General features: G+C 35.2%; 1 protein-coding gene across 3 annotated transcripts in view; it reads left to right on the top strand.

Moving 5' to 3' along the window:
• The window catches only part of ARID4A (AT-rich interaction domain 4A), a 65,366-nt gene that overhangs the window by 16,466 nt on the left and 25,403 nt on the right, over positions 1-23,497 (top strand). For all 3 annotated transcript variants that reach the window (XM_028113119.2, XM_028113055.2, XM_088024580.1), the window contains exons 8-15: positions 328-460; positions 4,478-4,557; positions 5,458-5,534; positions 5,919-6,085; positions 19,588-19,660; positions 20,774-20,868; positions 21,022-21,119; positions 21,648-21,879. In XM_028113119.2, coding sequence (XP_027968920.2) covers positions 328-460; positions 4,478-4,557; positions 5,458-5,534; positions 5,919-6,085; positions 19,588-19,660; positions 20,774-20,868; positions 21,022-21,119; positions 21,648-21,879 — 955 coding nt within the window. The remainder of the gene's footprint in view (positions 1-327; positions 461-4,477; positions 4,558-5,457; positions 5,535-5,918; positions 6,086-19,587; positions 19,661-20,773; positions 20,869-21,021; positions 21,120-21,647; positions 21,880-23,497) is intronic.

Here is a 23,497-nt window from a genome sequence, read left to right as displayed (position 1 = left end):
GGTCTTTTTTAAAAAAAATGTAACTGGCACAGTATGTACTTCATGGTGACATAATTAGGCTTTTCTGTCCCAGCTGGTGGTTGGCATAAGAGCTAAGTCCAAATCCTCATTCATCTAGTGACGTGGACTCAGAGTTACCGTGGATAGCTCAGGACTACTTTGGGACTAGGGAAGTATATATCTCGTCAATTTCAGTAAGAATGAAAAAACTACTACTCTGGAGTAATCCACATTAGAAATTGAATTGTACATGTTAAATTCACACCACTCTGACTGTCTCAACAATGGCTTATGTGAAGATCCTGATAAAGTTATTCTGACTTTTAGTAATGAAGATGAAAAGGAAGAAGAAAGTAGTGAAGAGGAAGATGAAGATAAGCGACGTCTCAATGATGAATTATTAGGAAAAGTTGTAAGTGTGGCATCTACATCTGAGAAGACTGATTGGTATCCTGCCTTGGTAAGTCAGATTTCTTTGCAGAATTAATCAGTCATTTAAAATATTTGTTTAAGGGGGTGTCTGGCTGGCTCAGTCGGTAGAGCATGCACCTCTTAATCTCAGGGTTATGAGTTCAAGCCCCACGTTGGGTGTGGAGCATAGTTAAAATTTAAATAAATAAACAAGCGAATGTTTAAGATGGATTTTTAAAAAGCATTTAAAATATTTTGAAAGTATTACACAAATTTAATTTGGACTTTATTGCAGAGTTGAGCAATCCTACTCAGGTCCCACATACTTCACTGTCTTTTCTTGTTATTTTCTTTCTTTAATTTTCTACAACCAGTCATTTATTGGGATTTTTCAGCTCTTCAAAATGTGTCCAGTGGTCTCTTTTTATTCCTTTTGCCACTTTACCCTCAATTTATGGTAATTACCTCCAAGTTCCCTTAACTTGATCCCTGAGCTTTTTGCTAAATTCAGACTGTTTTTCTAGAAGCAATTTTCAATTTTTACAGAGAAATAGTTTTAAAATACTGATTTAATCATGATTGTCCCATTCTCCAAAAAACCCCACAAAACTTAGTCACTGACTGCCTAATGGATCAATTCTGCATTCTTTAGGTGGATATCTGGAGGCCATCCCAGCTCTTAGTTTGTTTCCCATTTTCGGTGTAAGCTCTGTACTGACATTCTTTCTTAACTGCTCCCTGTGTCAAACACTTCACTCTTCTAAACATTTACCCTTGCCTTAAATCAATTAGTATTTACTGAGGATATGCAGTGAGTTCAGCTCTAAATTCCTTAGAAGAGAGAGAAGTATGAATCTTGTAACACCTTGCTCTCAAGAATCTTATTATATATATCTAAGAGATTACATAGCAATTAAAGATTATATAGTCCTTTTTTTTGAAGTATGGAGCCTAACGCAGGGCTTGAACTCACGATCCTAAGATCAAGACCTGAGCTTGGGCTTAAAAGTTGGACACTTAACAGACTGAGCCACCCAGGCACCCCTCTATCATCATCATTTTTTTTAAGATTTTATTTATTTATTTGCCAGAGAGAGAGAGAGCACAAGCAGGGGGAATGGCAGGCAGAGGGAGAAGCAGGCTCCCTGCTGAGCAAGGAGCCTGATGCGGGACTCAATCCCAGGGCTCTGGGATCATGACCTGAGCTGAAGGCAGATGCTTAACTGACTGAGCCACCCGGGCGTCCCACTCTATCATGATTTTTAAAACTTGTTGCAGACCCTGGAGTAAAACAGGAAGTATTGGGGAAAAGAAGGGTACACCTAGGCTTTGGAAATGGCAGGTCTGATGGGTTGGTTGGGAAATCTAATCTTTGCTTACTCAGGGAAGGAATGAGAAGAAAGGATGGGCAAGAGAAGTATTTCATGCGAGGAATCAATAATACTAAGTAATACTTGTCTCCATTTTCTCCTTTTTGTACTCCTCTATTCTGAAATGTCTTAAGGTTCAGCTCAAGTCCTACCTTTTCTACAGAGTCTCCCCTAACCACTCTAACGTAACTATGCCCCTTCTCTGAATTTTATTTTTTGCATTTTGAATTTGGTATCACATATATCTCCCAACAACAGTGTTGGCACAAAACATGTCCCAAATTAGATCCTTTATAGAACCGAGGCCATTTTTTTAAGGTTTTTATGTGCATATAAATACATTATTCAGTTGCTATTTATAATAGATTTACTTTACATAAGAAAAGTCTGAAAATCCTTTGAGCCTTTCAGTTGTACAGGCAGACAAGTAAAGGGTTTGGATTCAGAATATTTAGGTCATAATTTGCCAAGAGTTTTTTTTTTTTTTTAATCATTTACTCAACAGACTTATTGTTTGCCAGGTGATGTAGAAAATAAAAGATAAGACACCAATCGCACATTTGATAATTTTATAATTTAATGCAAATAATAATTCAAGTAACTACACATACAGTAGTATATGTTCAACATTAGGACTTCTTTCCTGAGAGATTACATTTATATAAAGGAGATCCAGAAAGCCCTCATGAAGCTGTTGCTTTTGAACCGAGCCTTGATGGATTTAAAGTTAGTTAAACAAAGCTTCTCTAGAGGACTTTCTTAGAGGAAACAAGATAAGTAAAAGCAGAGAAGCAAGGTGTTTGTTCATGGAACTATTTGCTCTGAGAATCCATTATGGCTAAATTTTAGACACAAATAAGGGAATCACAGGAAATAAAACTGGGAAGGTAATTTGGATCTAGGGCAGAAGGGCGGCCATAATTCTGCATAGAATTTTGCGGAAGAGTAACATTATTTGAGCTGCATATTTTGGAATGTTAATGAGACAGTAGTATGTTGAATAGATTGTTGGAAAGACTAGAAATGGCAGGAATCAATTTGGAGGCCAATTTAGTGGTTCACGGGTGAGGTAATTAAGCCCTGGGCTATGTCTACTCATCCTTTAAAACTTAACTTAAGCCTTTGCTGCTATACCTCTATCTTCCCTGGGTTGAGTTAAGTCTTCCTCCTAGATGTTTTCATATCTCCATACTTACCCTCCATGGTGTTCTTTTTGTGTTAACCTCTCCATTATGCTGTTAGCTCCTTGAGGACAGACACAACTTTGTTATTAGTCTAATAATGACCAGCACCCAACAGGCAAACATTTACTGCCATCTGACGTTAAGACAGCTGATATGACTGCCAAGAAATTTTAATTATCTGGATATATACTGTTTAATATGGTAGCCATGAGTCCTAAGTGACTGTTTACATTTAAATGTGAGAGATGAACCATGAGAGACTATGGACTCTGAGAAACAAACTGAGGCTTCTAGAGGGGAGGGGGCTGGGGGATGGGTTAGCCTGATGATGGGTATTGAGGAGGGCACGTACTGCATGGAGCACTGGGTGTTATATGAAAACAATGGATTGTGGATCACTACATCAAAAACTAATGATGTACTGTATGGGGACTAATATAACAAAATAAAATTAAAAAAATAAATGTAACTTAATTAAAATTAAATAGAATTAAATATTCAGTCTCTCAGTTGCACTAGCCACATTTCAAGTGCTTAGCAGCTACAGAACATTTCCATCATTGCATAAAGTTCTGTGGATGGTACTAGGTTGTAGCAGAGGGGCTGGTGTTAGGGATGATAATGAGCAGATAAATTTCAGCAGTTTATTAGTAGACTTTAATTTTTTTTAAATATTAAGTGCTATAAAGAATATATAAAGATTAGCTATTTACTAATGTTAAGACATTTGCTATTTTTAAAAGTTAAGAAATAAAAAGTTCTTACTCAGATTTTCTTTGATTTGTTTTCATTACTAAAAATTGTAATGCTCTGGTAAGAAAGGGAACCTAGGTATTTTAGAACCTACGTGTTTATTTTGAACAAACAGCAGATTTCAAAATAGATCTTGATTGAAGTGTATTTTTAAAACATTATAATATGTCGGGGTACCTGGGTGGCTCAGTCAGACTCTTGATTTTCTCTCAGGTCATGATCTCAGGGTCCTGAGTTTGAGCCCCAAGTTGGGCTTTACACTCAGCGTGGAGTCTGCCTGAGATTCTCTCTCTCTCTCCCCCCCCCCGCCGTGGCCCTCCTCCTGACTCACACACACACACATACTCTCTCTCTCTTTCCTTCTCTAAATAAATAAAATCTTTAAAAAAATTATAATATGTCAAATTTTCATCACGGATCATATGTTTTATTTTTTGGGCAATAAATATGTAGCTTAGAATGAATCCTAATTTTTTAAAGTGGTCAAATTGTAATTTATATTGTATTAGCTATTCATCGTATAGTCTAATGACTGAATAAATTTAATATTTAGAAAACCAGTGTGCTAAATAAAAATTACAAGACAACCTTCTTTTTTTAAGTAATTCATTTATAATGGAAATTACTGACAATGAAACTATTTCTTACAAAATATAATCCACTTGAGAAGTGAGGGGGATCCAGAATTATTCTTTTCAAAAAATATGTTTTTTGAGCAAGGGAGATTAGGAACCAATCTGTTCTTATTTTATATTTCAGGTAGTATCTCCCAGCTGTAATGATGACATCACGGTGAAAAAAGACCAGTGTTTAGTTCGATCATTTCTCGATTCTAAATTGTGAGTCACTTAATAGTGTTACATTGGGAGAAAGAAAATGAAATCACAGTGATAAACTCTTCCACAGTCCATGCTTTATTTTTAAAAGTCTGATCATTTCATGAACTGAGAAGTCATTACATAATATGCTTTATTGTAATGTAAGTTATTTTTTCTGAAAAATTTTATATAGAAACTGAACAACAGTATGTAAGAATAATATTTAAAAAGTTTTATAAAGCATGGTATTGGTTTTCTCTTCAGTTGTAAACATTTGGTATTTTTATTATGTATACTGTTTCATACTATGAACTATGAAATTTACGTTTCATAGAATTAGAATATTACTAAAATAATCATTTTGACTTTTTTTCTGATTAAGTCACATTTTTAGAAACTTTAATCTCAGCTTTGCTTTGTTTCCCAAAAAGGATATAAAAAAGAAAAAATTGTATGTGTTTGTGTGTGGAGAGAGAGATGTAATTCTCTGGAAATTTCAATATATCTTACAGTGATAAAAATTTTAATATTACCTTCTATTAATTTTTTTTTACTAAGCTGAGTAGTAAATTTAAGAAATAATAAAGATCAAGAAAAATAGACATCGTGTCTTCTATAAGGAAAATATCATGCTGATCTAAGCTACCCTATACTGTGTGTAGGAAGATTGCATAAACTATTAACAGATGTGAAGCTTTCAGATTAGTGTTTTGAGTATGTGAATCTTAAGAATTAAGATACTAGCTTTGCCTATATTACCTCTTGCCCTTTATTAAGGATTAGGACATACATGGTCTTTTTAAAACATAGGCAAAATAATTTTGATTTTGAGGTTTGTATTTTTCTATGTGTTAATATTATTTAAGTGATAATTTTTATCTAATAATGGTTTCCCTTCCCTTTATTCTTCTCTGTAATTAGTTATTCTATAGCAAGAAAGGATATCAAGGAAGTAGATATTCTCAATCTACCTGAATCAGAGCTCTCTGCTAAACCAGGTAAAATAGGAATGAATCAGTCCATTATTTCATAATGTGTCTCTAAATGGTAAATAGTGACTAAACCAAGACTGAATATTCTCTGATGCCATTTTAATTGTTTAGAGTTAATACTTACTTTTATTTGATGGCTATTTTTTTAAAGGCTAGATAAAATATTTTATTTGTAATTTTTAAGTAAGCTTAACTTCCCATGTTTTACCATTAGTATTTTTAACAGTATTTTCTAAAGTAATAATAAACATTTATATAACATTATGACTTAGATATATTGAAGTCTACTGTATTTATAAGGGACAGCTGAATTTGAGTCCAGATCTTCTGACTCTGAATGTTACTCTATTATTCCATGTTGCTAATTCCATAACAACTGTTTATTCTTAGGGCTACAGAAAGCAAGCGTCTTCTTAAAAACTAGAATTGTTCCTGATAATTGGAAAATGGATATAAGTGAAATCCTTGAATCATCCAGTAGTGATGATGAAGATGGTCCAGCTGAAGAAAATGATGAAGAGAAGGAAAAGGAGGCCAAAAAGGAAGAAGAAGAGGTGGTAGGTGAAATTTTATGTTTGTAACATAAAGACATTTTAATATTTTAAAGTAAAAATTACTGCCTTTGTATATTTTCCTTCATTTAGATGTGCTATATTATTTGGTTCTGCCTTTTTCTAGCTCAAATTGATTTCGTGATTTTTTTGGATTCTAACTTAGTGGGTAAATCAGAACTAATTTTTTTAGCATACAAAGAACTTTTCAGGTTAAATAATCAAGTACAAACTTTGCAAACAACCATAGAGAAGAGAAATGTAACTTTTAGGTATATTGCATGTGTTAATTCATTTAAATTGTTACCATGTGGAATAACTAGTATTATCCTACTTTAAAGGTGGGGAAGGTGAAGGTCGCAAAGGTTAAGTAACTTTCCCCAGGTTGCACAGCTCAAATGTGGAGAATGGGGATTTGAACCCAGATCTGATCTGTCTGAATTTAGAAACTTTACCTCTTTCAGATATTTTACAGTATCTCAAGAATGGTGGGGATTAAAAAAACCTATCCAAACTGAAAGAATATTTCATTTGGCAGTTTTGTAAATCATAGAAAAGAGATTGTTTTTATAAGTCCTAATGGTTTTTTTGGTAATATGTCATTTAGCATATATATCTATAAATGTAGGAAATTATTTATGGGCTACCACATAATAGCTTATATGAATATTGTTGTCTATTTATTCAGCAATGTTTTGTCAAGTGGGATAAACTGGTAGTATATTTTTGGTTGTTATAAGGTTAAGAGACCTAGGGGCAGACAAAGAGAATGAGTTTACCAAAAAGAAGACCTATTTGAGCATGAAAAATATTTGCTTGGAAAACGTGGAATGCTTGTTTCTGTTTTACATGTACAAATGTGAATTTATGAAATAAAATGAGTATACTTGTATGTGATGAAGGGTATGTGATATTTCTTTCCTTTTACTTCCCCTGCAGTATTTGGTTTTTTGCACTCTGAAATCAGAATGGCGGTTCATACTTACAGGCTGCCTACAGAGTTGCCATAGTAACGTGCTGTTGGTTTTAAGTGAGCATGCTCGGAAAGACAGGAAGGTTTAGCAGAGGCTTGGCAGGTTGCCAATGGAGGTTTGCCAGATGCTTTGAAATGGGCTGTCTTTCTTTTCCTTTCATGTAATGTCTGATTTTTATGTGGAAGAGAATGTAAGTAGTGCTGTATAACCCTGCGGATGCTATGCCCTAAGAGGGAAAGCAAATATTTGCAAGTCAGACTGAAAAATGTTCAGACACTGTACTGATTAAGTAGAAGGGGAATCTAACCATTTTGCATTTGAAAGAAAATGCAGCATATAGGTAAGATTTTTTTTCTAAAATATATTTAGTTACCATTTTGATTGCCAAAAACGGGGTTAAATGAGAATTTTAGGTGTTGATGATGTGGCTAATAATGGTAGGGCTCATAACCAAGCGTAATTGTTTCTTGTAAAAGAGACAGTAGGAGTCTATTTTTAGACTATCAGAGGATGAAGGCTATTTTTCTGAAACATAAGATAGATTTTGAAATGAAAATGATAATGAGACAGTTTGGCAAAATTCAGGATTTGAAGTCTATTAAATGTGATTTTTATATTTTATCTGTATTTATTTAGAGATTATATGTTTTCAGGGTAAATAGGCCACATTTTCAGGGTGTGAACTGTTGCAGTCAGATTTTGCTTTTTTTTTTTTTTAAAGAATTAGCATTAGTTAGGATCTGATATTGCCAAATATTGAAAAAAAATTAGTTTATTTTTGCTAATACTTTTAATTGCTGTCCCTTTTAGAATGCATTTTCTTTACTCCCCACCCCCCAAAAAGCAAATCCTGAAATTTTAAACAAAGAGAGGAAAAAGAGCTTTGTAGTAAGGTTGGAAAAGATGGCTATAAAATAGTAAATAGTAAATAGTGTTCTTATTACAGCTATTAATTTCATAAAAATCAGTGTTTTATTCAAGCTGTTAGTAAATGTTAGTAAAAAGGAATGAAGAGCAGAGGCAAGCTCTGTTACCTATTGTTTGCAGGTAATAAGTAAAGAAATTTAAAAATGTAAGGACATTTGTAAGGGATAGTATCTTCTTAAAATGTGTTACTTAAATTATGAACCTGTTAAAATTAAGTGAAAAATAATGCTTTTCATTTACTGAAAAATAAAAGCAAAATTACAACATTTAGGCACTGAGTTGTCTGTTAATTTAAATTATTTTCCAGATGGTCAGTTTCATAGCATATACTTTATTGAATTACTTGACAGGAACTAATTCCTCTTTTTTTCTGGCCATAGAGGTAGATTTCTTGAGTGAGATTTTGGTTGCTTTAGAAAAAAAAAATCAGCTGCATTTCTTGCTCTTGGATTTAAGATTTAGTTGCTGAATCATTCTAATTTGTCTTGAACAGTAATTTTTAAAAATTTAATGTATTGGTAAACTGAAAAACAGTTTAGTCTATATGTAACAAAGGAAAAAAAAGTATGGTATAAAATTATTTAAAGTCTGATAAGCAAGGGCCTACCTGGCTTAGTCATTATAGGCCTTTACTACATAGGTGAGGCTAAGCTGTTGTATTACATTGTAGATCATATTCTTCCTGAAACGTAGTAATGCTATGCTTTTCATGAAAATGTAATGTTGCTTTATAATAAAAAAAGATCTTTAACATTCTGTAAGCCACTATAACCGTACTTCAGCTTGTCATTTGACGTAAATTTTATGCAGTAGAATCATACAAGTGTTAGATACTTTGTAGTATTAAGGGACAGTGGACATCATTTTCATATTTGATGCTTTGAGTACCCTAAAATAGCCTAAATAAGACGTGAGATTAATGACTTTACCACGGAGGAGCATCTTTTTTACTTACTATTTTGAATTCCTAAGCATTTGTAGTTCAGGATTGGAATACAAGAAATATGTTTCATACTGTTACTGGGTAGGAAAAGACTTGAGAGTCTGACAGGAAGTAGGTGCAATCTATATTGATGACTGTAAATTTTAACCTGTTGATAATTATGTTGAAAAAAGCCCTGGAGAATATTTTTGTAGGTATTATTTAAATGTCTTTTGTTAAGAAAATTTTATAATAGAAAAGATACACTGATTTGAGCTTTGAAATTGAAAAGTCCATGTAAACTAAGTAATGGTGTTTATTCATAAGTTATTCATTTATTCCTTATATTCACTTTGGATGAATGTAGGAAGTTGTCTAAGGATAAAGTGAATAGGTGAAGACATTTAGGGGGATTTGACTAGTTGCATATCCTTTTAGTTTGCCATACGTAGTCTTATTGTTGGGCCCTTACAAAAATCCCTTCTAATTTCATATTTAGTAATGAAAATAAGAATTTAGTGAATTTTTATGAGATGCTCTTTTTTTGTTTAGAAGTACTGACACCCATTTCTCCAATCTTTGAGTTTCCTAGGGATTACTATTGTATCTATTGCCTAGGATAATATTCCACTATTATAAAAATCAAAGTGCTTGTGTTTTTTTATTTATGGAAACTGGAATTTTTTTCTTATGGTTAAATCAAGTGTTATTTGTATTTATGTTGTCTTGTAAAGGCATTTGTTAGTGATCTTGAATCACTTTGGGTATAAACCTATAGTAAATGCTTGATAACTCAGGAAAATTATGCTAAGTCAATAAAATTTAAAGAAAAATTTAAAGGTAATATTAGCATTTTAGGTATATCTAGTAACTCCAGCTGTCAATCAGGTGTTTCTAAGCAGATTCTATAAAGTCAGTTTTCAATGAATAATTGAGACTTTAACTTGCATTCAAATATAATAACTTATTTGCAAAAGTCTTGAAGTTTAGCCTATTGAACAAGCAAATGAAAGTGTCCTAATGTGTTTAGCCAGACCTTTCTCACAGAATTAGTGTAAGACTAACCAAATTAGGTTCACCTAATCAGATTAATGAGGATTGCATATTTGTACACACAATTATAGCTGCATTTTTATGTATTTACAAAAAGTCACTTCTCAGATCAAATTATTTCATAGTTGTGGTAGCATGAAAGAGGGTTGACTGAATATAAAGCCTTGGATGTGATTGTATCCAAACTACAGCTTGATGATGAAAAGTAGAATGTGTGTACTTTTTCAAGTAGGGGAAAAAATGATTAGTCTCATCAAGTCTGATATAATACAAGAGTCATATAATAATTTGTTATTTAGGCAGATTGTTGTCGAACTGTTTTCTGAAATTATAAAGTGTCTTACCACATAATGAATATATCATGACATCTTATGTGTTCCCTGAAAGTTTCTGTTTCAGTGTATGCAACAGGGAAGAATGATACCACTCTAAATTTTATGACCACCAGCTTTTGCTGGGCCTTCAACACCATTAGTCAATTCCCAGTTTCTATAATCAAATCACTGTGTCTGCTAACCCTGCCCCACTCCACTCCAACTTGAGAAAAAAACTAGGATTATCAGATTGGGAGCATGCGCGACACTTCACTTGCCTGCTCTCTTTCCTTAAGTACAGTTGATAATATGTTGCTCTCTTCTATATGATGAGTCTCTCAATTTATGCTCTGGTTCTCATTCCCTTTTTTCTTATCTTAAATTTTGAACGACTGCTTCTTTCCAGGATCTTTAACCTATTCCGTTCTATTGTTTCTTTCTCATCAGTTTTTAAAAACATGCTTCCAGGGCGCCTGGGTGGCTCAGTTGTTTAAGCGACTGCCTTCGGCTCAGGTCATGATCATGGAGTCCCAGGGTCGAGTCCCACGTCGGGCTCCCTGCTCAGCAGGGAGTCTGCTTCTACCTCTGACCCTCTTCCCTCTCGTGCTCTCTGTCTCTCATTCCCTGTCTCTCAAATAAATAAATAAAATCTTTAAAAACAAAAACAAACAAAAAAAAACATGCTTCCATCTCTCCCAACCTTCTGACAGCCCTTCCACCTACTGTCCTCTTTCCTCACCCTTATGACCAGATTACTCAGTTACATCCACTGTTCTATTTCCTGACCTCCTGTTCACTCTTAATTCGCTGTAGTGTGCCTTGTACTCCCACCACAGCTAAAACAACCAGTGACCTTCAACAAATTTTCTGTACTAAATCCAAAAAATATTTGTCATGATCTCATTTGACTCCTTAGCAGTATTCAGCATTTTTGACATGCCTGCCTTCTTCAGTTACCTGACATCCATGACATTACTTTTTATTTCTAGTTTACTTCCTAACTAAATGATATAATGACTCCAAATCTATATGTACCTCAAAGATGTCTCTTCTTAGCCCCAGACATTTATAGTAAACTGCCAACGAGGCTTATTTTGTAAGTACGCAAACTCAATATGTACAAGAACTGTTTTCATTTTTCCCCCCACACTGGTCCTTTTCATGGTTGTCCCTAATTTATTTGAATAGAAGCATGATCCACCAATTATCCAAACCAGATACATGGCAGTCACCTTAATCCTCCCACTCTTGCCCCTCTAACCAATGGGACACCAAAATCTTCTTTCTTCTGCCTAGTTGATAGCTTTCAGGTTTGCCCACTTCCCTGTTTCTACTCTCTGCCACCATAGTCTAACCGACTATTCTCCTTTACTTACATGAATGCAGTAGTAACCTTCCTATGTCCCTGCTGGCCTTCTCCAGTCTGTTCTCTGCACTGAATCTCAGCAGATTTTTTTTTAAATGAGAAATCTCAATGTGATTCCTCTTGGAAAAAATTGATTTTAGGGCACAGAAGTAGTTGTATTTCTTCTTTTATATTGAAATACTTCTAAAACATATTGTATAATGTCACCTCTTCCTAAAAGTAGTATATTGGACATTACTTACCTTCATATTTACTCAAGATTTAATTATTGTATTCTTTTTTTTTTTTAAGATTTTATTTATTTGTCAGAGAGAGAGAAAGCCAGTGAGCACAAGCAAGGAGAGCAGCAGGCAGAAGGAGAAGCAGGCTCCCTGCTGAGCAAGGAGCCTGATGTGGGTCTCAATCCCAGGACTCTGGGATCATGCCCTGAGCTGAAGGCAGATGTTTAGCCGACTGAGCCACCCAGGCGTCCCTGTATTCTTTTAATACAGTCCTGTCATGGCTTTTAGCCCTTATCCTAAATGATTAGTGCCTATTAAGAATGTGAATTTTCAGGGCACCTGGGTGGCTCAGTGGTTAAGCGCCTGCCTTCGGCTCAGGTCATGATCTCAGGGTCCTGGGATCGAGCCCCACATCGGGCTCCTTGCTCGGCGGGAAGCCGGCTTCTCCCTCTGACCCTCCCCCTGCTTGTGTTCCCTCTCTCGCTGTCTCTCTCTGTCAATTAAATAAATAAATAAAATCTTAAAAAAAAAATGTGAATTTTCTCTGTTTCCTTTCTTCTAAAATCTGTATTGTCAACTGATAGTTTTTACATATGATAACTTTCTGGACAGTTTAGAATTCTACTTGTGGCACATGGGCTTTACTGATAGCCTAGGGGGAGTCGTTTTTACTAATGGACCACCACTTACTAGACTTAATGTTACTGGGTTTTTTCTTTTTCTTTTTTTAATTAAGTTTTCTTTTTATTTCTTTTTTAACTTTTTAAATTTATTTGACAGAGAGAGAGAGCGCGAGCACAACTAGGGGAAGAGGGAGAGGTAGAAGCAGACTCCCCACTAAGCAGGGAGCCCGACGCAGGGCTTGATCCCAGGACCCTGCGACCATGACCTGAGCCGAAGGCAGACACTTAACAGACTGAGCCACCCAGGCGCCCCTAAGTTTTCTTTTTAAATTTAGGTTTTCGTTTGTTATATTTCACTGAGGTGTTACGACAACAGAATATATCAGTTATACCAGAGCATACATCATCAGTAAGATGTAGCTTTCCTTATACCGTAGTTAAAACATTTAGTCTTTGTAGGAGATAGAAACAGGCAAAGATGCCAAAACTGAGTAATGTTCTCAGCTTAGTTTTGGAGACTTAATGACTTTTAAAGATTGTTTATTGAATCCTCACAACAGGATTTTTTATGAGTGAGGAAACAGAGGTGTAGAGACATTACAGAAGTTTTCACAGACTTTTAAAAAATTTTTCTCTTCTCTGCATTGTAAAGTCTATGAAAACTGGATGTCGGTTTTTTTGTTGTAGTTTTTTCCTTTTCCCCCCAATATGCATATCCACCAACTACCACAGAGCTTGGCTAATATTAAACCTTCATTAAATAGTTTCTGAATAAATGAACGAGTGTGGGCCATGCAATTATCCTCACATGCTGCTATTTGAAACAAAGTGTTGAAAGATTTGTTGTAAGGTTCCAGAAATTTCACTTTGATAAGGTATCTACTTTCTCTTCATAACATATGCTTTCTTTTTTTAGGCAGCATTCAGTAGACAATCTCATTTCCTTACATAATTTTGTGAGCTTATAAATTAATTATTTTTGGGTTAAGCTAGTTTGGGACACTTTTCTGCCACTTGCAATAAAGGTTCTTGACTGATACTCCTCTTCCTTGTCCCACTTATTTCAGGTGTCTTCTGATAGGTCTTTTCCCCTCCAATCCATTCTTCGTACCTCTTTCTAACACAAAGCGTTCCTGCTAGAAACTCTTTAATGGCCGTAGCACCAATAGGATGAAGTTTAGGTCTTTTATCATAGCCCTTTATAAGTCTGGCCCTTCATAATTGACCTGTGCTCACTTTTCTATTCTCCCTGCTACTATTCTCCAGCAATACATAATTTTTTTTTAACACTCTGCTTCTCCATATACACACATTTAGATTTTACTCACAAGCTGCTTGTTGAGTTTTCAGGTATATTACATTGAGTATCACTTTTCTGTTGCCCAGCCCTTTAATCAGTATTAAATAAAGTAGGGAAGATAAAAGGAAAGTTGAAAAAACTAAGACAATGATAAACAATAGCTGAGATTTAAAGAATCCAACAAGAATCTACATGGAATCCAAGACTTATATGTAGGAACAAATAGCAGCTCTTCTTGAGTTAAGGTTGCATATGACCTATAAATGTTCTGTGCATTCACCGCAGTAATAAATTGTTCTAGCATTTATTGCACAGTTTAAAAAAATCACTGTGGCTATTTAATATGTTTCAAACTTAAAATTTTCTACAATAAAAGCCTGAGCAGCTACTGGTATCACTGCTTCTTTCATGTCCATCCTCCAGCCCAGGGGCAGCTTCAGAGGTGCCACTTCTGTTGTGCTTCTTGCAGTGCTTCGTTCTCCAGAGTAGAGCTTTCGAGGGCACTGTCTTATTACCTCCTCTTCTCCAACAGAATCTGCCTGCTGCGGGAGGACTCCCAAGTTCAGCCTCTTTGTTTTGGAGTAGGTGGGGTGGGGGATGGAAGATAAGGGATTGTAAGAACTGAAGAATTGAGAAGCTGTGTGCTGCAGTGCCAGGGATGGGGTGAGAAGGGGAGCCAACGAAGAGGGCCAGAGTGGGGCTGTAGCAGCAGCATGCAGGCTGAAAGAAGCTGCTGTTGTTCAAAATGACATTAACTCACAAAAACAATATTTTGGTATGGAAAAATAAGCACAGTATCCTGGAATATATTTTTTTAAGAAAGGAAGAAGGTGTCATATAATCATTAATAATTTATTAAGGATACCTGTAGGGTCTCATGAGCAATGAGATACCCATCAACAAAAGACGTATACTTCACATACAATACAGTCCAGTGAAACCACAAAAATCAAGTTTAGTTATACCCTTTTGCACTCTCACAATGTTGGTTTTTGTGGCTCTAATCTGGTCTGTGCTAAGAAACTATCCTGACCTACTCCTTAGAACTGTGTAGAAGATACATGGGTGTGAGGGGCTTGTGTAAAGTGCATCATCTTTTACTGACATATTTTCACAATTGGGACACTTGCTGTATATTGTCCTAATTTGTGTTCTGGGGAGGAGATTTGCTAGCTAGGTAAGTTAATAGCAAAAACAGGTATTTTATTTATCTCTTATCCCAGTAAAATGCAGAAAGTCCCATCGTTCATTAGAATTCACACCATTTCTAAATGAATAATCGTTTTCTGAACCATGTATTTAGGAAAAGAATGAAGTGAATGCTAACAAGTGATTGTGCCACAGTGACCTGTGACTTTAGAACATCCTCAGCCATTCTCTTTTTCTTTTTTTTAAAGATTTTATTTTACTTATTTGAGAGAGAGAGAGTATGGAGTGGGAGAGGTGCAGAGGGAGAGGGAGAAGCAGGCTCCCCACTGAGCAGGGAGCCCAATGCGGGGCTCTGTCCCAGGACCCTGGGATCATGACCTGAGCCCAAAGCAGATGCTTAACCGACTGAACCAGTCAGGTGCCCCCATTCTCAGCCATTCTTGCTTTTTCTTTTATTTGAGTCCTGTTGCATTTATATTATCATTAATGCTAGCTCTGAAACTCAGCAAATGTGAAATAATTGAAGAAAATCTCCCCAGTTTATTTACACAGACATTGTTTTCATTCACATAATAACAGAGTGTCTTAGCTAAATGCCAATCCCTGGTGATAAAATTGTGGGTAAAATAGGCATGTCTTTAACCTTTCGAGCCCTTACAATGTGTGGGAACCTTTAGGATTATAAACATGAATAACTTAGACTTAAACTAAAAAGAGTCTCAGCGTTTATTCCTCTCTTTCTCCTTCTGGAGTAGGGGGTCATCTTTCCATCGTCGGAGAGCAAGACTAATTCAAGCATTGATCCTCCTCCTTGTGGACTGTTGTAATAACTGCCCTTTCACTTCCAATCCATCAAACTCATTCTTGGCAGAGAGCTTTTAAAAACACAAATCTGATATAATTCCTCTCCAGCTCTCTCAGATTCCAGTTCTGATTCTCTAGCATATCATTAAAAAGTGCTTTCTTAATCACAGCCTGCTATTGCCGGCCTCATGGTTATGCTGTTTGCTCTAGCTCCTGGGCTCTCCACTCTTCACATTTTGAGGCTTTCCCTAATATAACCACTATTATTCCATCCCCAGCAGAACCACTGAACCCTCCTGTATTTTTTTTATATATTTTGCAACAGTTTTAATATTGTATTACATTGGCTTGTTTTTCATTGCTACACCCTCTGCTAGACTCAGAGGGTCAAAAGTAGAAAGTACCATGTCTTCTCATTTTAATCACAGTACTTTTGCATATCCCTCCCTGACTTATGGTAGACATCAATAAATGTCTGAACTGAATTTGAAGATACAGTTTCCAAAGTCAGAAAACTCATATTTTACTAGATAGATGCACAACTACATATATAACACTGGGTAGTATATATTGATGCTAAATAAAATTATAAATTTCTTGAAATTATGATCACGTTCATCCTTCTTCCATATCCTTAACCCTGTTCTCCATCCTGACATTTTACTGGGTCCATAATTCCTCTTCACGTGCTTGACTGAATGAAGGAAAGAAGGCGTATCAGCAGTCTAGTGGACTTTACCTCCCATTGTTACAAGCTTATATTACTCTAAAACCCTTTAAGAATGCAACACCTTCTGGTAATTGACCAGAAGAGAGATACTACAGGTATGAAGTACCATGAACAGGGGCGCCCGGCTGGCTCAGTCAGTAGAGCATGCAACTCTTGATTTTGGGATTGTGAGTTTGAGCCCCACGTTGGACATGGAGATTACTTAAATAAATAAATCTTAAAAAAAAAAACTGCATTAAAAAATACGAACAGAGAAAGCACACCATGAGAGGAAATATGAGCCCCCATACAAAGGCCATAAAGGCAGATTCTTCCAGTTGGAGGCGTTTTCTAGCATATGCAGTTTTAGTCCAAGGTGACTAATAACACAGCTGTTTGCAAAAAAAAGACTGAAGAATTACTTATTTTAAGAAATTAAATTTTTGCAGAGACCATTAGGTAAATTTTAATTTTTTATTGTTATGTTAATCATCATACATTACATCATTAGTTCTTGATGTAGTGTTCCGTGATTCATTGTTTGTGCATAACACCCAGTGCTCCACGCAGAACGTGCCCTCCTTAATACCCATCACCAGGCTAACCCATCCCCCCACCCTAGACCATTAGGTAAATTTTAAACTATGTTTCTACTCTCATCTTTTTTTCTTGTGGAAAATAAATTTCTTCTCAAGCAGGTATTTATTTATAAGCAGAATTTTTTATTCATTTATGTCTTGTTTTTACACTTGTTAACTGCACCTGAACTTAGAATTTTATGGCCATAATTTCTCATGGAACTTCATATACTCTTGGACATCCACTAACTTTTATTTTATTTTTAAAGATTATTTATTAGAGTGGGAGTGCGTGATTGGCGGGGGGTGGTGGGGTGGGATATCTTCAGCAGACTCCCCACTGAGTGTAGACCCTGAAATGGGGCTTGATCCCAGGACCCTGAGGTCATGACCTGAGCCGAAATCAAGAGTTGGATGCTTAGCCAACTGAGCCACCCAGGTGTCCTGGACATCCACTAACTTTTAAATCAAATGTATTTAAAACACCAATTTTTATCTATAAAACTTAGTAAGAATTATGAAATGTTTGGTACAACCTTAATACCTAATTTGCAGTTGATGGGTTCTTTTTGTTTGTTTGTTTTTGGAAAAAATTTTGATTTCAAGTCAGTGCCTTTGGAAAAAAATACTTTTTATGTATATTGGATACAGTGGTTTTATTTGAATTCTTTCAGATCAAAACTACTGGAAATGAGGTATTGGTCTGAAGGGAAAATATTGTAATTATGAGGCAGAAGCTAAGCATAGGGGCAATCTGGCATAAGGTTTTTTTTCTCCCCCCATACCAGAAGTCTTTAAAAATAATATTTGAAATGGTTCTTGGGCTAGTGGATTACTTTTTTTTTCTTTTTTGAGTTAACTCATTGGTAGTTGTTCTAATTACCTTGCAAAAGCCAGATTTTTTTTAATTCACATGGGGAAAAAACTGCCATCTTTTGATTGGAACATTTAGTAATGACCCCTATTAACTCTGTACTGATTGTTAATTCAGTATTGCTAATTTGTGAGGCTTAGAATTTTGACTTAGTTTCTTTGTATTTGTTAAAACTCAAAGTACTCCAGAGCTATAAATCATTCTGAGTGAATGTACTAAAAGATTTTATTCTCTGTTGATTGCCTCATGGTTTTTTTTTTTATTATATATTTTAATCAACTGCATGTTCATTGATTCTGGCTGCTATATTTTAGCGATTAAAATTCTTCAAGACTACATAATTTTAAAGGACCTGTTCCCCTCTGGACAGTGAATACGCTGTTGGGTGATAGTTGCTTTTGCTTTATGGCTTTGAAAGACAAAAATCTAAATTCTTTTAGAACGTAGGAAAGCAGTACTCTGAAATTATAATTTATGTGGATGAAAGATATTAGTGTTTTGTTTGTTTCTCCACAGTATTGTTAAATTTTAAATAAGAATTTTCCCAAGTATTAGTTTATAAGTCATCTATCAGGAAAGGGAATATTTTATTAAAACCCATAATCTGTTTTACTAGAGCCAAGACTTTGACATTGTAAGAAGAAATCGTTAGATTTACGTAATTAGTAAAATTAACACTTAAATAGGTACTTGTAGGAGTAGATTTTTTTTTTTCTACATGAATGTTTCCATTGATTCCCCATCCCCCAGGAACTAATCTGTGGTTAGGTATCTAGTTCCCTTCCTTAAGCAATAATTTTCATTTTCTTTTCAGGGGTTGCAAAGTCTTATTTACAGAAGCTGTGCAAGAAGGGCAAATGAGAAAAGCAGGCTAATGTGATACAAGAAGGGATGGTGGGGCCTGAGACAAAGTGAAATTTTATGTATCATTTAAATATATATAAATTTCTTTATTTTTCTTTATTTTTTTAATAAAGATTTTATTTATTTATGAGAGAGAGAGAGTGAGAGAGGAAACACAAGCAGGAGGAATGGGAGAGGGAGAAGCAGGCTTCCCGCCGAGCAGGGAGCCCAATGCGGGCTCGATCCCAGGATCCTGGGATCATGATCTGAGCCGAAGGCAGATGCTTAACGACTGAGCCACCCAGGCGCCCCTAAATATATATAAATTTCTTTAAACCCCTGTGCTATCAAAACAAAGAAAAAAAACCTTTGCCATGTGACTTTGCAACCTCTAGTTTATATTCATTCAATAACAAATTTTAATATTTGTATGTGGGTTATTTTTAAATAATAAATGTTTGTAATTATTGTGCTTATCTATATACATTTGTGTGGGCCACATGCTATTTTGATGGATTTTTTAAAAAACTAAACCAAATGAGGTAAAAACACTCTTACCTGATTCCTGAACCTTTTCCTCATGGCTAGTCTTAATCCCTATATTGATATTCAAGGGTAGGGTTGGCTTGATAGATGGATGAAGGGTAGAGATTGTGTATTTTGACAGTTGTATCAAATCAACTCTATAAAAATATGACCTAAAGTCTAGCATTGTAGAGTTTGGAGGAAATTCATATTTTTCAGCTTTATTAACATTTATGTTGGGTTCATAAAACAACAACAAAAAAAAATTTAAAAAGAAAACTATATCTCACCCTATTCATTGTTCTATGTATTTATATACTTTACAGCCTGAGGAAGAACTTGATCCTGAAGAGAGGGACAACTTCCTCCAACAGCTGTATAAGTTTATGGAAGACAGAGGTATTTCATGCTCATTATTTAAAAGTAGTTATTTCTTTTACAGTTTTACATTGTAGGTTTATGCATTATTTTTATTAGAATCATGGGTATATAAATTTGGATTTTAAGTAAAGCCTAAGAATTAGTTACAGTTGAAAATAAGTATTTGGAATGAAAACAACTATTAATACTTATTTTGAGCAGAAATATATAGGAAAATTGTATGGGTATAATTATACTTAGTCTGCTTGGGACTTACAAAACCAAAAAATGTTATAATAATATTTCAGTAATGGAAAGGGAACAGTCGTCATATTAATCTATATGCCCATTAGTTACTAATGCTGTCTTTGCAGCAAGTAAACTAGCCTGATCCTTCGTCTCAACAAATGAAACAAAGTAGGAGATCAATTCCTATCTAAATAGAAATAGGAATTTTTTTTAAGATTGTATTTATTTGAGAGAGAGAGAGTGAGAAAGAATGAGCAGGAAGAGCGGCAGAGGGAGAGGGAGAAGTATACTCCTCGCTGAGCAGGGTGCCCGACTCAGGGCTCGATCCTTAGGACCCCAGGATCATGACCTGAGCCAAAGGCAGACGCTTAACCAACTGAGCCACCCAGGCACTCCTAGAATAGGATTTATAATAGAGTTAAAAGAAATATGGGCTTTATCAGTTATTCTACTTTTTGACTTTACATAAGTCCTGGAAAATCCTCCAGTAAATTGGTCCTAGGAATTCTGTGACTTTGAGAAATCATCCTTCAGGTTACTGCTAACAGTCTTAACACTTGTGTTCAAGCAGTGAAAATGGATCTGTGCCCTAAATTGTACCCTTTCCATTGTGTATGTTCTTGCCCAGGCTCCTTGAACCAGAAATATTGTTGGCTATGCCTTGCAGTTGTAGGTTTTAGTTCTACCCTATTCAGTGACAGGTGATTTTATTAGTCATAGAGGTAAATCTAGAGACCGCCACAATGCTGTATAAAGAATATAGAGAATATTTTGTGTTGCCTTACATAATTTAAGGGCCTTTAAATATATGCTTCTGATTAATAAAATTTGGGAAATTAGAAATTGGAAAGGTTTGTACTGATAGCCTTGTAACAGCATTTTCCATGCCTTCATGTTAAAAAGGTACTCCAATCAACAAACCACCTGTTTTGGGCTATAAAGATCTCAATCTCTTCAAACTCTTTAGACTGGTTTATCATCAAGGCGGATGTGACAATGTAAGTAAGGATGTAATGAAAAGTTAAATTATCTAATGTTGCACTGTTTAATGCACTGTAGGTAATAAACACATTTTCTTAATGAACCTAGAATATTAGTGTAAAGATTATTTCCCTTTGTAAATGTTAACAAATAAAAACTTAATTTTCCAGATTGATAGTGGTGCTGTATGGAAGCAAATTTATATGGACCTTGGCATTCCTATTTTGAATTCAGCTGCTTCCTACAATGTAAAAACTGCTTATAGAAAGTAAGTAGTATAGTTTATTCATCAAAGAATACATATTACAGGAATATTTTCCATTTAATTTGTTAACAGTTAAACAAGAACACAACAAAGAACAATGAAGTTAGAGAAAGTGTATAAAAAGGTTTAGGTTAATAGAGACGTGTGACTGAACGATATTTCATTGCACCAGGTCGGCTTTACTCCATTTTTCATGTTGTCCTGATTTCCTTTTCAAAGTCAGGGATCCAGCAGTGTTCATAGTCTGAAATGATGATACGTGTTATAGAGCTGTATCGTTTATGGTGAATAGCCTTCATATCAAAACTATGATAGCTATGTTCAGTTATCACAGGTGCAGATTTTTCAGGAAGAAATTTTATCAATATTTCTGTTGATAATCCTGTATAAAACACTGAGAAATTAGTAACATAGAAAAAGTACTTAAAAAAAAGTCTTGAGTTTTACTTTTTAAAAATCTGTGTGTATTTAATAATATTCAAGTTCAATGTAAAGACTAAGATTTCCTAAAATGAAATATTGTTTGTTTAGGTATCTCTATGGTTTTGAGGAATACTGCCGTTCTGCAAATATTCAGTTCAGAACTGTTCACCACCATGAACCAAAAGTAAAAGAGGAAAAAAAAGACTTAGAAGAATCAATGGAAGAGGCTCTAAAAGTAGATCAAGAAATGCCTTTAGTAGAAGTGAAGAGTGAACCTGAGGAAAATATTGATTCAAACAGTGAAAGTGAAAGAGAAGAAATAGAATTAAAATCTCCACGAGTAAGTAGTTAATATTAGTTTTATCTGGTTTATTTTAAACATTACTTATAATTTTTTATTATGGACATTTTCAGATATACACAAAAATAGTCTGGTGAACCTAGTTTATTTTCCAGTATTGAGTTGTGCTTTAGGCAGACTAGTCTGGCTGTTTTTTCCAAATATAGTAAATATTATTTCTTCTAGCTGAAAAACCATTCCTCCTGTTGTTTTCTATTTATGTCTGTTCAAGTCGTTCTCATCTGGGGTCAGTCTCACATATTTACCTTCTTCAAGTCTTTTTTTTCTTTTTTTTGATTTTTGTTTTTTAAAAAGATTTTATTTATTCATTTGAGACAGATACAGAGAAAGAGAGAGCATGAACAAGGGGAGAGGCAGAGGGAGAGGGAGAAGCAGGCTCCCTGCTGAGCCAGGAGCCTGATGTGGGGCATGACCTGAGCCAAAGACAGACGCTTAATGATCTGAGCCACCCAAGTGTGCCTACTTCCTTCAGGTTTTGCTAAATAGTCGCCTCACTGAAGCTTATCCTGGTCACCTTATCTAAAATTGTAATGTACCTCCTCTCTTTGGTATTTGCAATCCCTCTAATGTTGCTCTTTTTATCTGTAATTTACTTTATATTCTCTTAATTATATTTGTTTCTTTTACCCCAGTCTGCACTAGAATCACACTCCAGAAGGGCAGGGATTAGTCTTTATTCTGTTCATTGACCAAGATCCCAGGCATCGAGAATAGTGCTTGATCTACAAGTAAGGGCTTATTAAATAGTTGTTGAGTGAATGAATCTCCTCTTCATAATACTTGTGCCTCCAACTGGGTGGGATCTTTTTTCTCTGTTACCCTACAGCACACTGCACATACCTTTCTTGTGGCAGTTTTTTATGCTTCATCTTATTTTCTAGTCACGTGCACACTGCTTTTATCTTCTAACTCTGCTCCATTAGTATATAAGTCCCTTGTAGAGATTGTTATCCACTATTTTGATCGTTGACGAATGGTGTCTACATGGTAGGATTTATCAAATTTTAGGAGAAAAAAATTTATCACCTATCAAAGGAGTTCAGTTGCTGTGAGATCTTATTTTTGAGTGAAATCATATTTAGTGAAAGAGGAGATGAAATTACCTCTTTTAGTTGCTCAGAAACCATTTTTTAAAACTCCATTTTAACCACCATCCAGTAAGTGGAATCTTCTAGTGAATTTCATGAAACATTCAAATTGGTTTGTTCATTTCTTTTTTAATTTTTAAAACTGTGATAAATACACATAATAGGTATCATCTTAACCATTTTTTTTTAAAGATTTATTTATTTGACAAAGAGAGACACAGTGAGACAGGGAACACAAGCAGGGGGAGTGGGAGAGGGAGAAGCAGCCTTCTGGCGGAGCAGGGAGTCCAATTGGGGCTCACTCCCATGACCTTGGGATCATGACCTGAGCCGAAAGCAGACAGTGACTGAGCCACCCAGGCGCCCCTCATCTTAACCATTTTTAAATGTACAGTTCATTCACATTTTGTGCACTCATCACCATTGGTCCCTCTCCAGTACCTCTTTCATCTTGCAAAACTGAAACCAGCCATTAAGCAGTAACTTCCCATTCCTCTCCTCCCCAGCTT

Source organism: Eumetopias jubatus, unplaced genomic scaffold (assembly GCF_037043125.1).
Source record: "Eumetopias jubatus isolate StellerSeaLion01/CBP00866 unplaced genomic scaffold, mEumJub1_p1.0 scaffold_7, whole genome shotgun sequence".
Classification (NCBI taxonomy): Eukaryota; Metazoa; Chordata; class Mammalia; order Carnivora; family Otariidae; genus Eumetopias; species Eumetopias jubatus.
This window is presented reverse-complemented; position numbering and strand designations above follow the sequence as displayed.